Genomic DNA, 19,398 nt, shown 5'->3' with positions numbered 1-19,398 from the left:
GGACACAACACACCACTGGCCACAGGCCTCCAACCTGAAAATAGACCCTCCACAGCCCAAATCCCCTCTACCAGGCCTCCTATCACCCAGTGTACTATCCAGCTTGCCACCTCAGCCCTGGGCACCATGTACTCTAACTTTCTGGGCCAGTCTACCACATGCTACCTTGTTAAAGTCCATGTCGACCAGGGGTTCCCAACCCTTTTTTTTAATGTCATGGACCTCCGCCATTAACCAAGGGGTTCATGGACCCCCTGTAGATGATCACCCTGCCCTCATCAATACTCTTGGTCACGTCCTCACAAAAACTCAGCCATTACACCAGGCTGTGGGACTGTGGAGCAGGTGGATGTCATACTGGGGTATATGACTGAAGGGATGGGTCACACTATCACACTGGGATACGTCGCCTGCACCAGCAAACACTTTTTAAGTTTGTGGCTTTGCAGGACAGGAGATGAGCAGAGGTGGGCCTCGAGGGTTGAAAAACCCCTTTCACAGTCTGTAGTCTGGATTTTTTGCGGACTTGGTGGTCAGATTTGTTAGGGGTACAGCAATGGTGGCAAACCGGGGAATGAACGGCCTATACCAACCAACGATCATGCCTGTTTTTCTCGTGTGTGATCTCGGACTGTTTTGTATGGCCTTTACCTTGTTGACTTGTGACCACACCTCCCCCTTACCGAGCTGGTAGCCTAGGTCACACGTCTGTTGCTTTGCCCAGCCACATTTTTGCAGGTCTAGAGTTAAGCCTGTCTCATGCATGTGTCTCCGGTCCTGGCACAGATGCTGGAGATGGTCGTTCCAGGTGTCGCTGTGGATGACCACGTCATCTATATAGACCGCACAGCAGCCTTCACTGCCCTGCAGCGTCTGGTCCATCAGTTGCTGAAATGTTGCAGCTGTTCCATACAACCCAAAAGGCATGACAGTGAGCTGGTACAGGCCGACTGGTCTTCTAAGTGCTGTGCACTCCCTGGGAACCTTCTTCATGTTCCTTCTCTTCAAGGGAATCTTGTCAGTATTGCTTGCAGAGATCTGATGTTGTAATGTGCCTGGCTCTTCCAATTCAATCCAACAAGTCACCAATATGAGATGCATGGAATGACCATCTCCAGCATCACTGAGCTTCCTGAAGTCCAGCCAGGTTCACAGGGAACTATCCTGCTTAGGAATGAGAACTATTGGGCTGCACCACTCACTTTTTAGAAGGTTCTGTTCCCCCCAGTTCTCTCATGCTTATAATCTGCCCCTTTTGTAGTTCTGAGTCTTTTGGGTACCTCATTTGGGTACTCTGACAGATTGGAGTGGGGTCTTTCAAATGGATGACATACTGTGATACCTGAAAATTTCCAGGCCTCTGCTGGAATAGGGCTGGATACTCCTAGAACACCCCTTGCAGCTCAACAATTTGACCTTCCTTCAGGTTGCTCCAAATTCAAGGGTGTCTGGTGTTGCCACATCTCCATGTTACATCCCACCTCTGATACACTGAGGTCCATTTTGTACCTTTAGCTCCCCCCCCCCCCAATCCCCATTCCCCTGTTGTTCATGGTATGTCCCTTCTGCACACTGCACATGTGCAGTTTATCACAAGTAATACCAGCCCAGAAACAGCGTCTCAGTTTTGCCAAGATGTACCTGGAGCCGCCAGACCACTAACAAACGAACAGCAAACAGACCAATGGAGAGCTTGATAAATAACAAATGCAAAACATATATGTGTTATAATGTAACTGTTATTCCCCGTTATGTGTTTGTGTGTGTGTGTTCCAAGGCTGTAAAATTATTGCAGTGCTGCCCAAGGCCAGTGCCAGAGCCCTATGTTCAAAGTAAATTTTATTATCAAAGTATGCACTGTATATGTCACCATATACAACCCTCAGGTTCACCTTCTGCAGGCATACTCGATAATTCTATAGAATGACAACCATAACAAAATCAATGAATTACTGCTCAACTAGGGCATTCAACCAGAGTGCAGAAGACAACAAACTTACAGAAAGAAGAAATAATAATAATAAAATAAGCAAGCAACAAATGTCGAGCACGTAAGGTGAAGAGTCGTTGAAAGTGAGTCAATTGGTTTGGGTATATTTCAATGATGGGGCAAGTGTAGCCATATGTTTGGTTCAAGAGCCTGTGATTGAGGAGTAGTAACTGTTCTTGAACCTGGTGGTGTGAGTCCTGAGGCTCCTGTACCTTCTCCCTGATAGCAGCAGCAGGAAGAAAGCATGTCCTGGGTGGTGGGGCTTGCCACTTTCCTCCAACCGTGTTTCTTGTAGATGTGCTCAGTGTTTGGGAGGGCTTTACCTGTGATTGACTGGGCCATATCCATTGCTTTTTGTGGGATTTTCCATTCAAGGGCTTTGATGTTTCAATACCAGGCTGTGGTGCAGGATGACTGGGCTACATCCCAAAAGCCTCCCTCTATGGTGAGCCGACTTCCGGCAAGAGAACTGATGGCAACCCGCAACTGTCCTACAACGACGTCTGCAAGCAGGACATTAAATTGAGTCCTGGGAAGAACTTGCAGCCAACCACCCCAGATGGAGAAGCACCCTAAAACAGCATCTTAAGTCAGGCGAGGGACAATTCATACGTGGCAGAAGACAAACAGGCTCATAGAAAAGAACAATGCAGCTCCACCAGAGCTGAGGTCACTTATCGATATGATCTTTGCAATAAAGACTGCCACTCTTGCCACAGACTGTGATGCACCAACAATGTAGACATCTAGGATGCAACCAGTGAAGGGCCACGATGCAAGCAGGCTTTTTCCATTGAGGTTAGATAAAACTAGAAACTAGAAGTCATAGGATAATAATGAAATCTTTAAGGGGAACTTGAGGGGGACCTTAGCATGACATGGTTAGCACAACGTTTTACAGTACAGGCAAGCTGGGTTCAATTCCCAGCAGTACCTGTAAGGAATTTGCACATTCTCCCCATACCACGTGGGTTTCCTCCAGGTGCTCTGGTTTCCTCCCACAATCCAAAGACCTACCGGCTGGTAGGTTAATTGGGCATTGTAAATATTCCAGTGATTAGGCTAGGATTAAAATTGGGGGATTGCCGCATAGCACAGCTTAGTGGGCCAGAAGGGCCTATTCCAAGCTGTATCTCAATAAAAAGATACTCTTTTTCACTCAAAGGGTGAATGAGAGTGTGGTACGAGCTGCCTGCAGAAATGGTAGATGTATGTTGATTGCAGCATTCAAGATGTTTAGATAAGTACATGGATGGAAAGCGGTATGGATGGCTATGGTCTAGGTGTGGAGCATTGGTACTAGTCAGAATAACAGCTGAGAAAAGACTAAATGGGCTGAAGGGCCTGTTTCTGTGCTTTAGTGTTCTGGCAGATAAGTGGGACTAATTCAGTTAGGCAGCTTGGTCATCATGAAAGGATTGGGTCCTTTTAAGGCTGTATAAATTGGTGACTCTATATAGTGGTCCAGAGGACCCGGTTGTCCTTGTGTTGACAGTGAGGTTCGTGAGGAGAATGACTCAAGAAGATCAGAATGTGTGGGGTGCTGATGAAATAATATAAGAAAAACATCTGATGTTATTCCATTAGCACCCCACTCATTCTGATCTTCTTGAGTGATTCTCCTCACAAACCTCACTGCCATCCAACTTTGTATAATATGGGCACACTTTATATATACACTTAGTCCCCTCATCCGAATCACAACCATTTCTGCTGCACTGTAAAAACTGATACAGAAGTTAGCAATTAAGAAGCACTCAAGTGCAAAAAAACAACCCATTTGTTCATACTCTCAGTTCAATCCAGTGCTTTGCTCCCAATCTAGTCTCCTCTCCTGTGTGGTTCGGCATCAGAGTACAGATGCACTACATCCACTGGTTTCTCCCCACCCCCCTTACCTGTGTAACCCCCTTGGTTGCCTCAGGCTCGCTCAGCTCATACTCGTCTAGGGGGAGCAGCCTTCGGCCCCGCCAAACTGGGTAATCAGCTGGTGTGGATGCTGTGTGATGTCCCCGTCTCGCCCAAAAACAGACGGTACACCATATGCGATTAAATGAGTACAATTTATAAAGGTTACCACAACTAAGTGATTAATAACGATACAGTATATATGAAGGAAAAAAATAAAGAAAAGGTGCCAAACTTATCAAAGTCCAAACCACTTCGTGCACAACCGTTGGAGCTCAATTACTGAAGTCTTCTGGCCACCATTCGATCCTCTCCGAACTCCTCGACTCGCAGCTTAGGACCATCCGAAGTGGTCAACTAAGCACATCTATCATCGTCTCCTCTCCTCGGAGTACCTCCTGGCCTCGGACCCCCGCTTGGGGTCCGTTCCTCGCCCAGTTTACAGCATCACATCCTCTCTCTCTCAACCCCTCGCGCTGATCTCTCCAAAATGCCCGCCAACAATAGCTTTCAGACTCAGAAGAAAGAACATTAATTCCAACTGATTAACAAAGGAATACAATTCTCATTATCAGTAAATTTTAACCCAAACAAGCTTCCAGCACTCTCTCGCAACAAAGAAGCATTCCTACTTTTAACAAAACAAAGAAGCCATTTTTGATTACATAGACAGTAACAAAGAGAAAAGAAGAAACCCCCTTTACTGGTTCCACCAGTTCCAGCTTCAGACTTGTCAAAAGTACTTTTGCTTCTGGAAATCCTTATTGACTTACCGCAGTTGTCTTATTGTTTTCAGTGTGCCCAGTAACTGCTTCCCTGGTAGATTTCCCTGTAGCTCATGTCAGGCCTGCAGTTTCCTGCTTTCATTTTGCTTTCATTTTCCTTTCCACCAGTTATGGGGATGGTCCTAGAATCTCCGGAATTTTGGAATATGCAGCCAGTATCCATCATCACCATCTTCTTCAAAACAAGTTGGTAAAGGCTATCAGGGAATTTATCAGTGGTTGTGTAGAGTTCACAGACTAGGGAATTGGAGTCTGCACCGATGACTGTGTTTGTTAGGAGAATGGCTTATTCTAGTCTGCACCAGTGTCTGTGTAGCATTGGGGGAATGGCTGATTGACATCTGTATCAGGGGCAGTGATCTGGATTTGATCTTGACTCCCAGTGCTGCCCATGTGCAGTTTGTGTTCTCCCTGTGATCAAGTGGGTCTCCCCGGGCTCTCCAGTTTCCTCCAGAATCCTAAAACAGGAGGATCAATAAATTACCCCTTGTGTAGGAAATTGAGGGCGTCAGGGTTTGGGAGGGATCAGGTGTCTGGTGGAGCTGTGTGAAGGACCGTAAGTTTCCAGGCTGCAGTGACACAAGGAGGAGAATTGGGAGTGCGGGACTTTATGTCAACTGTCTCCTTTTGGCCATCCCCACTAATACTGCTGATATCTTTAATTCCCTCATTTCTGATACTTTTCAGCACCTGCAGATCTACTGTCTCTGTGAAGAAAGACACAAGCTATCTTCTACTTCATCTCTGAGAAACTTGTATTTCCTTTTTACCCCATCTACAGAGGTTTTACAGTTTCTTTCATTTTCCTTGCTAGACTTTTCTCGTACCTTTTTTTAACCCTTTTCAATTTCTTTATTTTCCTGTGTCGAATTCCGAATCCTCCAACGCTGCTATTTTGACACTATTACTATTTTTTCCTCTAATCTAATGCTATCTTTAATATCTGTTGTTGAACACTGATTTTGTGTCCTTTAGGAGCTAGGTTACTTCAAAATGTTATATCCATTCTTAAAAACAGATGTTGTTCTTCTACCAGCCTTCCCTTTGAATGTAGTTTCCCAATTTACAATAACCTACACAGGCCTTGTACCTTATTCCAGAGTTTCTCAACTGGGCTTCCATGAGAGATTATGATTTAAAAAAAGTAAATATTGTTTTTTGGACTTCATGCAATGTGCTATGCTAGTGCTCACAGTGTTGGATAGTGACCAACAGCACCTTTTGCAATCTCACTTGAGGTCTCTCAGCCCAGAATGGATCATGTTTATTTGGTTGAGTCCATTCTCAGTTCTTGACGTGAGATAGGGGGAAACTGTTGATATTTGGTGAGCGCTGTGTTGCATGGAGAGGAGGAGGTAGGCTGACGAGGAGTGTGAAGTACATTTTCCGAGCATTGAATGGACTCATCCAACCTGGGCTGTGATGTCAGCCTCTCCCACCCGAATTATCTCCCCCAACTTCCCCTAACATGCTGCTGACTGATTTATGGGAACAAACTAAATCAGTGTAGGGAAATTATCATTCTAAAGAAGGAATTTTAGCTTTATTAAGCAAGGAGCAGTTCACTCCCGAATGTTTTAAAAATCTGTGTGAAAACCTGGACAAGGAGCACACCAATCTCCTGCTATACACAGAAATCCGGTGGCTTAGCTGAGGAGGAGTTCTCAACAGGGTGTCTGAGCTGAAAGGTGAATTGCAAGAGTACTTTGAAGAAAATAGGAGGCCAGATTTTGCTGAATGCTTTAAAGATGAAGAATAACTGCAGAAGTTAACCTACTCAGTAGACATTTTTCATCATATGAATTAGTTGAACAAGTTTTTGCAAGGCTCTGGAGAAAATGTTTTGATTTCAAGTGACAAGGTTCTTGGATTTAAAAGGAAATGGAATTTTCGGAAAATCCATGTTGCAAAAGGAAATCTTGAAATATTTCCACTGCTGCTTGGGCTCGAGAGTGAGGAGAGATATCAGAAAGACTCGAGTCTTATTGAAAACCACCTGGAAGAACTGCAGAACAAAACTGAACAGTATTTTCCCTCCCCTTCAACACAAATGTATGACTGGATGAGAGACCCTTTTTCTGAATCTTCTGCTCAGCCTGAGAACTTGACTTTGAGAGAAGAGGAAGGACTTTGTGAGCTGCCGTCTGATCTTGCACTCACGATGAGATTTACTGACCTGCCCCTGGACAAGTTCTGGATTTCTGTGAAAGAGGAGTATCCTGCCAATCGTAGGAAAGGAATGAATATTTTGCTGCAGTTTTCAACTTCTTACATATGTGAGCAAGCTTTTTCTTGTTTAACAAGCATTAAGATCAAGGATAGAAATTGCCTAATTTCAGTTGAAGGTAAAATCTGTACTTATCTCAAGTTCGACCCAAAATTGAATATTTGTTCAGAAAGAAACAAGCACCGGCTTCACATGCAAACACGAGGAAATCTGCAGATGTTGGAAATTCAAACAACACACACAAAAAGCTGGTGGAACAAAGCAGGCCAGTCAGCGTCTATAAGGAGAAGCACTGTCGACGTTTCAGGCCGAGACCTTTCGTCAGGACTAACCGAAAGGAAAGATACTAAAAGATTTGAAAGTAGTGGGGGGAGGGGGAAATGCGAAATGATGGGAGAAGACCAGAGGGGGTGGGATGAAGCTAAGAGCTGGAAAGGTGATTGGCGAAAGTGATACAGAGCTGGAGAAGGGAAAGGATCATGGGACAGGAGGCCTCAGGTGAAAGAAAGGGGGAGGGGGAGCACCAGAGGGAGATGGAGAATGATCAGAATGATGAACAGAGAGAGAGAAAAAAAACAAGCAACTAAATATGTCAGGGATGGGGTAAGAAGGGGAGGAGGGGCATTAACGGAAGTTAGAGAAGTCAGTGTTCATGCCATCAGGTTGGAGGCTACCCAGCTGGTATATAAGGTGATGTTCCTCCATTCTGAGTGTGGATAGAAGTTAGAGAAGCCAATGTTCGTGCCATCAGGTTGGAGGCTACACATACTAGGTATACATACATAGTAGTTTCACATACTAGGTCTATGTTTGAGCCTGACCATGTCACTTAGTAAGAAAATGTTTTTTCAGAGTCTTGTTAAAATTATGTCTTAGGCTATATTTTTATTCATATTGTTTGGCCTATGGTTTTTATTAGCTTTGTTAATTAACATTGCCAATAAATTTTCATGTTGTAAATGGCATTAATTAAATCAATTTACAACCTTTATTTAAATTATATCTACCAAGCCTACCTTTAGAAAAATTAAATCCCATTTTGGCTTAAGCCAGTTATTTAACAGAAATTATGTTTGCCTTATGAGTTTTTAAAATTTATGAAAGGGAATGAAGAATATTAATTTCAAGAAAGGCAAGCTAAGCTTAACTACCTGTTTATTTTTCAAGAAAGGTTGCTAAAATTTCATTCTCTACTCAAAACAGCATTGACAATAATTTTTAGATTATTATATCTACAACTTGCTTGCTGATCATGTTATGGTACCAGGAGCTGTAGATATTAATCTTACGCAGAGGTTCCCTGAGACCTGAAAATATTCAAGAGTTTCTCCAGGGCAAAAAGATTGAGAAAGGTTGCCTTGTGCACTCAGTGGCCACTATTAGGTACACCTGCTCGCTAATGCAAATATCTAATCAGCCTATCAGCAACTCGATGCATTTAAAGCATGCAGGCATGGTCAAGAGCTCAGTTGTTGTTCAGATCAAACATCAGAATAGAAAAAGAAATATGCTGTAAGTGACCTTGATTGTGGAATGGTTGGAGTAACTTGAGTATCTCAGAAACTGCTGATTCCACTCACTGGGTACAATAATGTGGACAAAGTTCTGTTAAACAGTACTATGGGTGGGACTGGTATTGTGTGGGCAGGGTTCACTGTGTTAATGCTAGGTACAGAACTGGTTGGTAGGAGGACTCATTGGGTCCCAATAATATGGGCAGAATTCTTTTACACTGGGTACAGTACTGGTGAGCAGGGATTCTCCCTGAATTACATTGGCTACAGAAATGGGTTGGGGTGGGGGGGGGAGATTTCACTCTATATACTAAGTACAACACTGGTGTAGATTTGCTATTGATTGTCACCAGGGTACAGATGGGTTGGTCTAGGTCTGTTCCCTCGGTTTTTCCCTGCGCTGAAACCAGTTCAGGCCCCTCTCTATCTCTCCTGTCCATTGTCCCTACTGCTGCATCCTCCTTCCTATCAGCTCTTGGTGCTCTCCTGTCCCCTGCTTTCCATCTCTTGTTGTCTGCTCCTCCCGTCTCCTTTCCCATCTCTCACCGTTCCCTGCCCTCTCCCAGCTCCCTTCCACTTGTCTGTTCTCGGTGGTCTCGTCCCCACCACCTGCTCTCTGCTCCCTCCTTGGCTCTGTATCTGCTGTGATGTACTCCTGAGTCATGCCCTTACTCTGCTTCTTCCTGGCCCCCAGGCGCTCATGGACAAGGACGGGAGACGGTGTGTATTCTGCATTAAGACGACCAATCGAACGTATGAGCTGAGTGCATCTGACACCAAGCGTCGTCAGGAGTGGATGGAGAGTAAGTGATGGGCCGCCTCCTGTCCCTGATGGACTTGGGCAACCTTCCAAAGAGCTGGGGGCAGGACTCGTTTATGCAATTTTCAGAAACTTCTAAAACGGATGTGGATGTTTGTTCCCCACTCCCCCTCAGTTTTCTCTCTCCTATTTACCCCTCCCTCACCCCAGCTTCAATCTCCCCCTCCCCATTTTCCCTCTTACACCCCCCCAGTTTTTCCTCCCCTTTTCCTTTTTCCCTGTCTTCCCTCTCCTCCATTCCCCCCCCCAGTAAATGATAATTCTGACATAAGTGTAAGTGCCCATCCCATTTATAAACCCAGAGGGCTTTTTCCTGAAGGTCTCTGCACCCCTCCATCTAGCCCTCCTCTATGGGGTCTCTTGAGGTGGGCTACTTAGACTCTACCCCCTCCTCACCTCAATTGCAGCCTGCAGTGGGAGCGACAGAGGTGGAAGGAGAGCTGTTATTTCTGACCAGGTGTTGTCTGAGTTTGTGTGTGTGTGTGTGTGTGTGTGTGTGTGTGTGTGTGTGTTGTGTTTATGTATGTATATATATATATATGGAAAACTAGATATAAATGCACGTAACTATCTGTGTGCAAGTGAACATGTGTGTGTGTATGCTGTAGGTATGAGTGAGCATGTGTGTGAATTTGTGCCCAAGGGTCAGGAGATGTTTCCACGAGTTGTTAAGGTTTTTACTCACACACAGGACGTTGCAAGGCCAGGTTTTATTGTCGTCCATAATTACCCCTTGAGAAGGCGGGTGAGCTGCCTTCTTGAACTGCTGCAGTCCTTCTGGTGAAGGTGCTGATGGGGTCTGGGGAAGTTCCAGGATTTAGGCCCAGTGGCAATGAAAGATTGACGTTTACAAGTCTGGAACGGCGTGCGGTTTGCAGGGAGCCTACGGCTGCTGGTGTTACTCTGCTGCTGCCCCGTCCCATCTGGGTGGAAGGAATCAGGGGCCTGGGAGGTGCCACGGGGGGAACTAGGGAAAGCTGAGGCTGCGTGTTGTACCGCATGCAAGGAACCCTCATGGAGTCTGCTTCCTCCAGAAACTCGTGGTCAGGGAAGGAGCTGCTCTCTGACCCGTCATTCAGGGTGCTGGACATTCCGAGTGGCAGTGGGAGAGGTTGGTTCCAGTTTCAAGATTCTTTAAAGGTTTCAAAGGTACACCTTTATTGGTGCTCATCGGGACATGAGTATAAAGGCAAATTAAATGATTGTTGCCCCAGATCCAATGCAGTATAAAAACACAAAAAAGCATAAAGAACACAATAAAAACAACAAAAACACAAAATATAAAAGCAATCCTATAAAACACCATGTAGAATTAACTGTTATATACATAGACTGACACTAGTGGTTGTGTATGTAGTGGCGGTGGGGGTGCTGTAATGGGTTAATGGAGGTGTTGATTAGCCTGGCAATTAGAAGTAACTGTTTTTCAGTCTAGTGGTCCTGGTATGGATGCTGTTGATTAGCCTGGCAATTAGAAGTAACTGTTTTTCAGTCTAGTGGTCCTGGTATGGATGCTGTGTAGCCTCATCCCTGGTGGGAGTGGGACAAACAGTCCATGAGCAGGGTGACTAGGACCCCTCATGACGTTGCTGGCCCTTTTCCAGCACCTGTCTGTATATATGGTCTTGATGGTGGGTAGGCTGGCACCTTTAATGTGTTGGACTGCCCATTGTAGAGCCCTTCTGTCTGATGGAGGGCGGTTTTCATACCACACAATGGTGCAGCATGTTATTATGCTCTCCACTGCACATCAGGGCAGATTTGATAAACGTATACAAAATTATAAGGGTAATAGATAGGCTAAATGCAAGCAGGCTTTTTCCACTGAGGTTGTGTGGGACTATAACTGGAGATCATGGGTTAAGGATGAAAGATGCCAGGTTTAAGGGGAACATGAGAACATAACAAACAGGAGCAGGAGTCGGCCATCTGACCCATCGAGCCTGCTCTGCCATTCAATAAGATCACGGCTGATTTGGCCATGGACTCGTCTCCACCCACCTGTCTTTTCCTCATAACCCTTAATTCCCCTACTATGCCAAAAAAAAAGTCATAAGGGGAAACTTCTTCATTTAGAGGGTTGTGAGAGTGTGGGATGAGCTGCCAGTGCAAGTGGTGCATGTGAGCTCGATTTCAATGTTTAAGAGAAGTTTGAATGGATGGTAAAGATGTGGAAGGCTGTGGTGCTGGTGCAGGTTGATGGGAGTTGGCGGTTTAAATGGTTTGGCATGGTCTAGATGGGCTGAAGGGCCTGTTTATGTGCTGTACTTTTCTATGACTCTATTTGTACAAAGTCGTGTGTATTGATGTGCACGGAACATCTCCCTTCAGCCTCCTCAGATAGTAGAGGCATTTTTGAGGTTCCTTGACTGTGGTGGGTTTGTTCTCTCTGCATAGGTATCACTACCGCCATTTCGCTTCAGACGGCCAACAAGCCTCCCTTGCACAAGGAGCAGCGGGAGCGGCGGCGGGAGCTAAGGCAGCAGGCGATTCAGAGGAGGAAGGAGGAGGAGGAGCAGCTGACCAAGCTGAAACAGGAGAGGGAGTGTCAGCTGAGGGAGCTGGAGAAGCTGAGGCAGGTCAGTGAGTTTCTCGGGTCTCCCTCAGAGCCGGTGGTCCTTATCCCTGTCCCCACGTACTGGTGGATCAGTCAGATCCTGAGGTAGAGAGGCGAGGGGGTACGTCAAACTGGAGAAAGCCAGGCGGGGTCTACAACAGTCCCTGTGAGCAGGAACCGGTGCACGGACACTCAGAGGCTCCCTGTCTCCCGCTTGTGACAGTGGGTTTGTTGCTGATGATATCCAGGGCTGTGAGCTGCAGATACCACACCATGTCTGGATGGTGCACACAAGAGATTCTGCTGCTGCTGGTAATGTTGAGTGATGTACACAAGATGCTGGAGGAACTCAGCAGGTCAGGCAGCATCCACGGAGGGAAATAAACTGTCAACGTTTTGGGCTGGGACCCTTCATCAGGACTCAGCCTGAAATGTCAACTGTTTCTTGGACTGTGTTTTTGGACCATGCATAGTCTTGTTGGATCTGGTGTTAGTGATCCAGATGTTCTTCAGAAGTTAAGAGTGAGGCATAAAACTTGGTGGTTATAGAGTTAAAGCTACAAAAAAAAAAGACGAAGAGGAAGTTGTAGTCGTCTTATTACTCAGACTTGAGCTAATGCACATTCCAATGATAAGATGGAACCTGCTTTGGAAAACTGAGAAGCTTCTAGGAAGCACCAGATCAGCTGTACTACAATTATTGCACAATTTAGTGAAAAATTACATGTATACCGGTGATTATATAAAAACTATAAGCAAGCATAGGGAAGTTACACTACAAGAGAAATAACAACTCCAAACCTTAATCCAACAATATTCAACCCAGCTGAGGAGTTTGGGTATGTGCATACATACCTGTGTGTTGCTGTGTATTTACTGACGTACAGCACAGAATAGGCCCTTCCAGCCCCTCGAGCCATGCCAGCCAGTAATCCCTTGATTTAATTCTAGTCTAATTGTGGGAAAATGTACAATGACCAATCAGCTGACCAACCGGTACATCTGTGAACTGTCAGAGGAAACCAGAGCACCCGGAGGAAACCCACTCAGTCACAGGGGGAACGTACAAACTCCTTACAGGCAGCGGCAGAAATTGAACCTGGGTTGCTGGTACTGTAAAGCATTGTGCTAACCACCACCCTACCACGCCGCCCTTTTGCTTACAGGCGTGGGTGCCTGTGTGTGCAGATGTGAGACCAAAAAAAAACCTAGATTTAAACCCATCCTCTTCTCCCATTCCCTGGCCTCTCACTTTTCCCCAATCTCCATCACCCCTGTAAGTGCCCCTTTCCACCTCTGTGCCAGCCTCATGGTGGCATGTCCCCAGACCATGCCTCATGCATCCATCCACCGCTTCACGGCGAGGCACCTGGAGTGGGTTTAATCCTATTGCCATGATTTTTGGGCCCACTGTCAGTCAAGTCGAGTATGTTGTCATGCACAAGTGCAGGTACAAAGAAACTCTTGCTGCAGCATCACAGACACATGGATTCAACAACACAAGAGCAGAAATTGCACAAGAAAATGAAGAGGGAAAAATGTACGCAAAGTAAGACATTAGTGCAACACGAAACACAGGTTTATGGCTGTGTGGGAGGTGGAATGTAGGGTTCCATTGCTGAGGTAGAGTTAGGATTGTGCAGGCCTGTTCAAGAATATACAGCATCCATCATCAGGCCATGCTCTCTTCTCACTGCTGTCATCAGGAAGAAAGTACAGGAGTCTCAGGACCCACATGTCAGTTTCAGGAACAGTTATTACCCTTCAACCATCAGGCTCTTGAACCAAAGCCAATAACTTCACTTGCTCCATCATTGAAATATTCCCACAACAAATGGACTCAGTTTTAAGGACTCTTCATCTAATGTTTTTGATAGTTATTGCTTATTTATTTATATTTATTATTTCTTTTTGTACTTGCACAGTTGTTGTTTTCTGCACTCTGGTTGAACACCCAAGTTGGGCAGTATTTCATTGATTCTGTTGTGATTATTATTCTATAGATTTATTGAGCAACTTTAAATTCCTCAGTGTTATCATTTCAGAGGGTCTGCCCTGGGCACAGTATGTAAGTGCAATTATGGAGAGAGCATGGCAGTGCCTCTACCTTCCTTAGAAGGTTGCAAAAATCCATCATGACATCTAAAACTTTGACAAACTTTCATAGATGTATATTGACTGGTTGCATCATAGCCTAGTATGGAAACACCAATTCTCTTGAATGGAAAATCTTGCAGAAAGTAGTGGATATAGCCCAGTCCATCACAGGTAAAGCTTCTCCCACCATTGAGCCCATCTATTTGGAGCACTGTTGCAGGAAAGCTACATCCATCATAAAGGATCCCCACTTCCCAGGCCGTGCTCTCTTCTCACTGGTGTCATTAAGAAGAAGGTACAGAAGCCTCAGGACCCACACTACCAGGTTCTGGAACAGTTATTACCCACAACTGTCAGACTCTTGAACCAGTGAGGATGACTTCAGTCACCCCCATCATTGAGCTGTTCCCACAACCTATGGACTCAATTTTCTTTTTTTTTAATTTCATGCTTGTTATTTATTGCTGTTTATTTACATCTGTATTTATACAGTTTGTTTACAGTTAACAGTTCCTGTTGTTTAGTTATTGTTCTATAGATTAACTAAGTATGCCCGCAGAAAAAGAATCTCAGAGTTGTATGTGGTGACATGTGTAGTGCCCATAAGAAGTATTCCTTCCCCTGCCTCCACCCCTGGAAGTTCTCACGTTTTACTGCTCCACAACACCAAATAACACTGGATCCAATTTGGCTGTTCCAATATAGTCAACAGAAAAATACTCCCATGCCAAAGCAAAAACAGATCTCCACAAAGCAATCCAAACTAATCACAAATACAAAACACAAAAATAGTTGATTGCATAATTACATACCTCCTTCAAGTCAGTCCTTAGTAGACACTTTTTAAAACTTGTTTTGGTAGATACCTTTAGCAGCATTTAAAGCCTTGAGTCTGTGTGGATAGGTCTCGATCATATGGACCCATTTTCAAGGATTCTTCATCTCATATTTTAGATATTTATTATTACTTTTTTTTTATTTGCACAGTTTGTTGTCTTTCGCATGCTAGTTGCATTTCCGTCTGTGGGTGCAGTCTTTCATTTATTCTATTGCATTTATTGGATTTACTGTGTTTGCCTGCAATAACATGCATCTCTGGGTTGTATATGGTGACGTAAATATACTTCAATACTAAATTTACTTTGAACTTTGAACCCGATAGTTGTTTTTTCTGAGCCTGGTTGGGTGGGCCTTCAGGTTTCTGTCCCCACTGCCCGATGGTGTCAGTGAGAGGAGTGTTGAACCTGGGTGGTATGGGTCTTTGAGGATAGATGCCATCTCCACTGGGCAGGATATGCTGTCGATGGTGGGGAGGGCTGTGCCTTTGATGCAGTGGGCTGTGTCCACTTACCTTCCTGTGCATTGGAATTGCTTCATCAGTCTGGATAGTTTCAACAGCAGGCATCCCACCCTGCAAAAACTCATTTCAGGGAGGTAGCACCGCCACCCCCCACCCCCACCCCCCGGGTCAGCCTCCAAGGGTGTATGTAATACTTTGTTTAGTGATTTTATCTAATCTATAAACCAAGTTGTGTATATGCAGAAACTGTGAAAGTAAAGTATGCACTTAATGTAATATTATCATGGAGTTTTTTTTTATTCTATTACAATTATAAGCAAGTCTACAGGGAGTTTGGCATCATCACTTAGGACATCAATACAGTAGCTCCTTAACAGCTAGCCAGCTAGTTTAAATAACGTTAGCTATGCTAATGAACAAATGACACCAGTTAAACACCTCAACATGTCTTTTACATTTTAACCCACCATGGGCAATAGAGAAGTCACTGTTGCAAACAGTGCAGCGAGCAACATTGTCATTATTTTTGAGGTCGGCTGTAAAGCCCGCCCACAGAGAAAACTGATAGGTCTACTTAGCACGAAGAGAGACCAATCAGGGTGCTCCCTCTTGCTCTCCCTCTCCCAAAAATCGATTTCCGGGATATTGTATATAATTTGCGGGCGTCAGGGAGACTCCCGTATATAGACTCCTGAAACTTCCCGGAGAGGTGGGACGTCTGCAACAGTGCATCTGTGGAAGTTTGTGTGAGTGTTTGGTGATGTTCCAAGTCTCTTTAAACTTGTAAAAAGTGGGCACTGGCACTCTCCCTTCAGTCCCCATCTTTCCACACTCTTGGCTGCTCCACATCCAAAACCCTTTCTCTTTGGTCTTCTAGGCCCAGGAGGAAGCACAGGCCATTTGGCGAAACAAGGAGTTCCAATGGATGGATCAACAGGAGGAGATGCAGCAGGTTATGCAGAAGCAGTTGCACCAGGCTCGGAAGGTAAGGACCACCAGAAGATCTAGGCCTGGCCTGCAAGCCCAGGACTGGCTTTGAGATTGAGCTGGGCCCAGACCTGGGTTGGGGGGTCAGAGACCAGGACTAGAGTTGGGCCCTGGGCTGCGGTCAAGCCTGGGACTTGCCCAATGAGGCCCAGAACAGGCCCTCGTGCACTCTCAGTACAGTGGCCACTGGAAAAAAGCTGTGCTGAAACAGCCCTCACTTGAGGTGTGTTTGCCATAGCTTGTCTACTAACAGTCTTACTGACTGGAGTACACTTGGCTTATGCTCTACCCGCCTTGGGAGTGTACTTATTGGAGGGCAGGAGAGTGAGATCTCTCAGGGTACAGTATCTGAATAGGCTTATTTTAATTGTCATATTCTGGGAATAAAAGGTTTAACAAATGTTAAACATCTGGGCCTGTAGTTGCTGGAGTTTTAAGAATGAAGGGGGGATCTCATTGAAACCAACCAAATATTAAAAGGCCCTGATGGAGAGGATGTTTCCAACAGTGGGAGAGTTTAGGACCAGAGGGCACAGACTCAGACTACAAGGACATCCCTTTAGAACAGAGATGAGAAGGAATTTCTTTACCCAGAGGGTGATGAACCTGTGGAATCCATTGCCATAGACTGCTGCGGAGGCCAAGCCACTGGGTATATTTAAAACGGAGATTGATGGGTTCTTGATTAGTAAGGGTTTCAGAGGTTATGGGGAGAAGGCAAGAGAATGGGATTGAGAGGGGTAATTAATCAGCCATGGTGGTGCAGATTCAGTGGGCTGAATGGCTTAATCCTGTCCCCACATTTTATGGCATTATTTGTCGTAAAATATGTTGCTTTGTGTCAGCAGTACAGCACAAGACATATATAAAAAAAAAATTACCTTAAGTCACAAAATAAAGGGTGCAAAAGATGAAAAGTGAGACACCAGAAATTTTGCGGGTGCTGGAAATATTGGGTGACACACAAATTGCTGGAGGAACTCAACACATCAGGCTGCATCTATGGATGGCAATGAACAGCTGATGTTTCAGACCAAGATTCTTCATCTGGACTAGGATGAATACTGAGGCCGTGTTCACGGGTTCATGGACTGTTCAGAAATCTGGTGGCAGAGGGGAAAGAAGCTGGGTCTCCAGGTTCCTGTACCTCCTCCCTCCCTGATGGTACTATTGAGAAGAGGGCTTGTCCCAGATGCGATGGATGCCACCTTCTTGAAGATACCCTCGATCTGCCTGTGATGGAGGTGGTTGCTCATCACCTTCATGACCTGCCCATCACCTCCCTCTGGTTCCCTCATACTTCCCTTTCTTTCATGGTCCACTGCCCTCTCCTATTAAATTCTTTCTTCCTTAACCCTTTACCCCCTCTGCCTATCCCTTCCCCCACCCACACACCTTCCCCCTCTCCTGGTTTCACCTGTCACCTGACAGCTTGTACTCCTCTCCCTCTACCACCTGCTTAAACTGGCTTCTTCTTTTCCAGTCCTAAAGAAGGGTATCAGCCCAAAATGTTGACCTTTTATTCCCCTCCACAGATGCTGAGTTCTTCCAGCATTTTGTTTATGTTGCTCAAGATATCCAGCTCTCATGTTGACTCTCTTTGCAGAATCTCTTGTTTCTCTAGGGAGGAGGTTATTAACTGTCCCCACACGTGGGTGGGTGAAGGTCATGCAATGCTAGGAGCACAGCATGGATGCAGGCCCTTTGGCCCACCCACTCCATGCTGGCTCCTCCCACATCAGGCCTTTGCTGAGGTGATCGGCCTATGCCCTCTTCTCCTTGCAGGACAATCTCTGCCTACAGTTGGAGATGGAGCAGAAGGAGCTGGAGGCGGGAATGCAGCGACGCCAGATTCAGGAGCTGGAGAGGATCCGGCAAGGGCTGGAGCAGGCGCTACAGGCTGAGATCCAGGCACGCAGTAGCGAGCATGCCGCACACTCAGTCCAGGCAAGGTACAGTGACGGGCTTTGGGGTACCACAATGAGCTGGGGAGGAGAGCACCCCCTCTTCAGATGAACCAGAGCAGGACACCCTGTCGTCTGATTGGCAGGACAATGTTACGTTAACCCGTTCCTCACCTGGGTCTCTGCCTCACCACGAGGCTGTGACAAAGCCAACGTGTTGGGAAGGCGTGTTTAAAACCTCTGCTCAGCTATGCTGCACTGCGCAACAACCCCTACCCCACCTGGCACGAGATTCCTGCCACGCCCATCTCAGCCGCCACCTGGCATAGCCTATGAGGCCTCTGCCAATGGCTCCCATGGCCTGGTTTCGATTCTGGGATCCTAGACGCTGTCTGCGTTGAGTTTGCATGTTCTTGTTTGTTCTCTGTGAATGAGCAGGTTTCCTTCTGAATGTTCCGTTTCCTCCTATTTCCCAAGGGCGCATGAGTCAGTGGTTAGTGGGCAATCAGGGAGAACATATTGGGATTAGCGAAATGGCTGGTGCCAACTCAGTGGGTTAAAGGACCTTTTGCCATGCCTAATGACCATGACAGTCACTTTCTCAGAGGGGGCAGTGCTGAGGGAAAGATTGTCCCAGCCAATAATTGATCTCAACTGCGACTTGAAAGCCAGTGATGTGGTTGTTTGCTGTTGGTAGACATTGACCCTATTGCCTGCAGGGTTCCTGTATCACTGTGCTCCTGGAGCACACAAAGCTTTCCTTGCCTCCTTCCTCTTCACACTTCCTTGTAACCTTGTAAAGCTACCCCACTTTCCACTGGTTCTGTGTCACAAAGCTCTCGGTTGACGTCCTCTTTCCCCACCATCCGCTCTTGTCCCCAGGCTTTTAGAGCAGGAAGAGGAGAAGCTGAGGGAGCTGATGAGGCTTAAGGAGGAGAAGACTCTGACCCGGCGGGAGCAGAAGCAGCAAATGGCTGATAGAACGCAGGCGCTGCAGCGGGCAGTGGCGGAGCTAAGAGAGAGCAGGCGGCATCACAAGGAGGATCTGGCAGTAAGTCAACTCCCATGACTTGTTCTCCACGACCCGCCTGTACCGCTCACAGAATTTTCACAGTTGTATTTCAGGGAACACGTGCCCCATACCTATGCAACATTTCATACAGAGAGGGTGGGTAAAGTCAGTGACGTTGTGTATTCGCAAGAAGGGACATCTGAGTCATCAGCAGGATCTAGATCAGATAGAAAGCTGGGCAAAGCATCGGCAGATGGAATTCCATCCCCACTGTAAGTGTGAGGTGATTGCTTTTGG

The 19,398-nt window shown here is 45.9% G+C and overlaps 1 protein-coding gene across 1 annotated transcript in view; it reads left to right on the top strand.

Moving 5' to 3' along the window:
- LOC132397799 (differentially expressed in FDCP 6 homolog) overlaps positions 1-19,398 on the top strand; it is a 69,982-nt gene that overhangs the window by 40,487 nt on the left and 10,097 nt on the right. Inside the window, exons 7-11 of the mRNA XM_059976553.1 lie at positions 9,119-9,227; positions 11,642-11,823; positions 16,076-16,183; positions 17,971-18,137; positions 18,972-19,140. Of these exons, the coding sequence (XP_059832536.1) occupies positions 9,119-9,227; positions 11,642-11,823; positions 16,076-16,183; positions 17,971-18,137; positions 18,972-19,140 (735 nt within the window). The remainder of the gene's footprint in view (positions 1-9,118; positions 9,228-11,641; positions 11,824-16,075; positions 16,184-17,970; positions 18,138-18,971; positions 19,141-19,398) is intronic.

The sequence above is a fragment of the Hypanus sabinus genome, chromosome 8 (genome assembly GCF_030144855.1).
Source record: "Hypanus sabinus isolate sHypSab1 chromosome 8, sHypSab1.hap1, whole genome shotgun sequence".
Lineage (NCBI taxonomy): Eukaryota > Metazoa > Chordata > Chondrichthyes > Myliobatiformes > Dasyatidae > Hypanus > Hypanus sabinus.
Note: the sequence above shows the minus strand (reverse complement) of the source record. Positions and strands in the feature narration are given on the sequence as shown.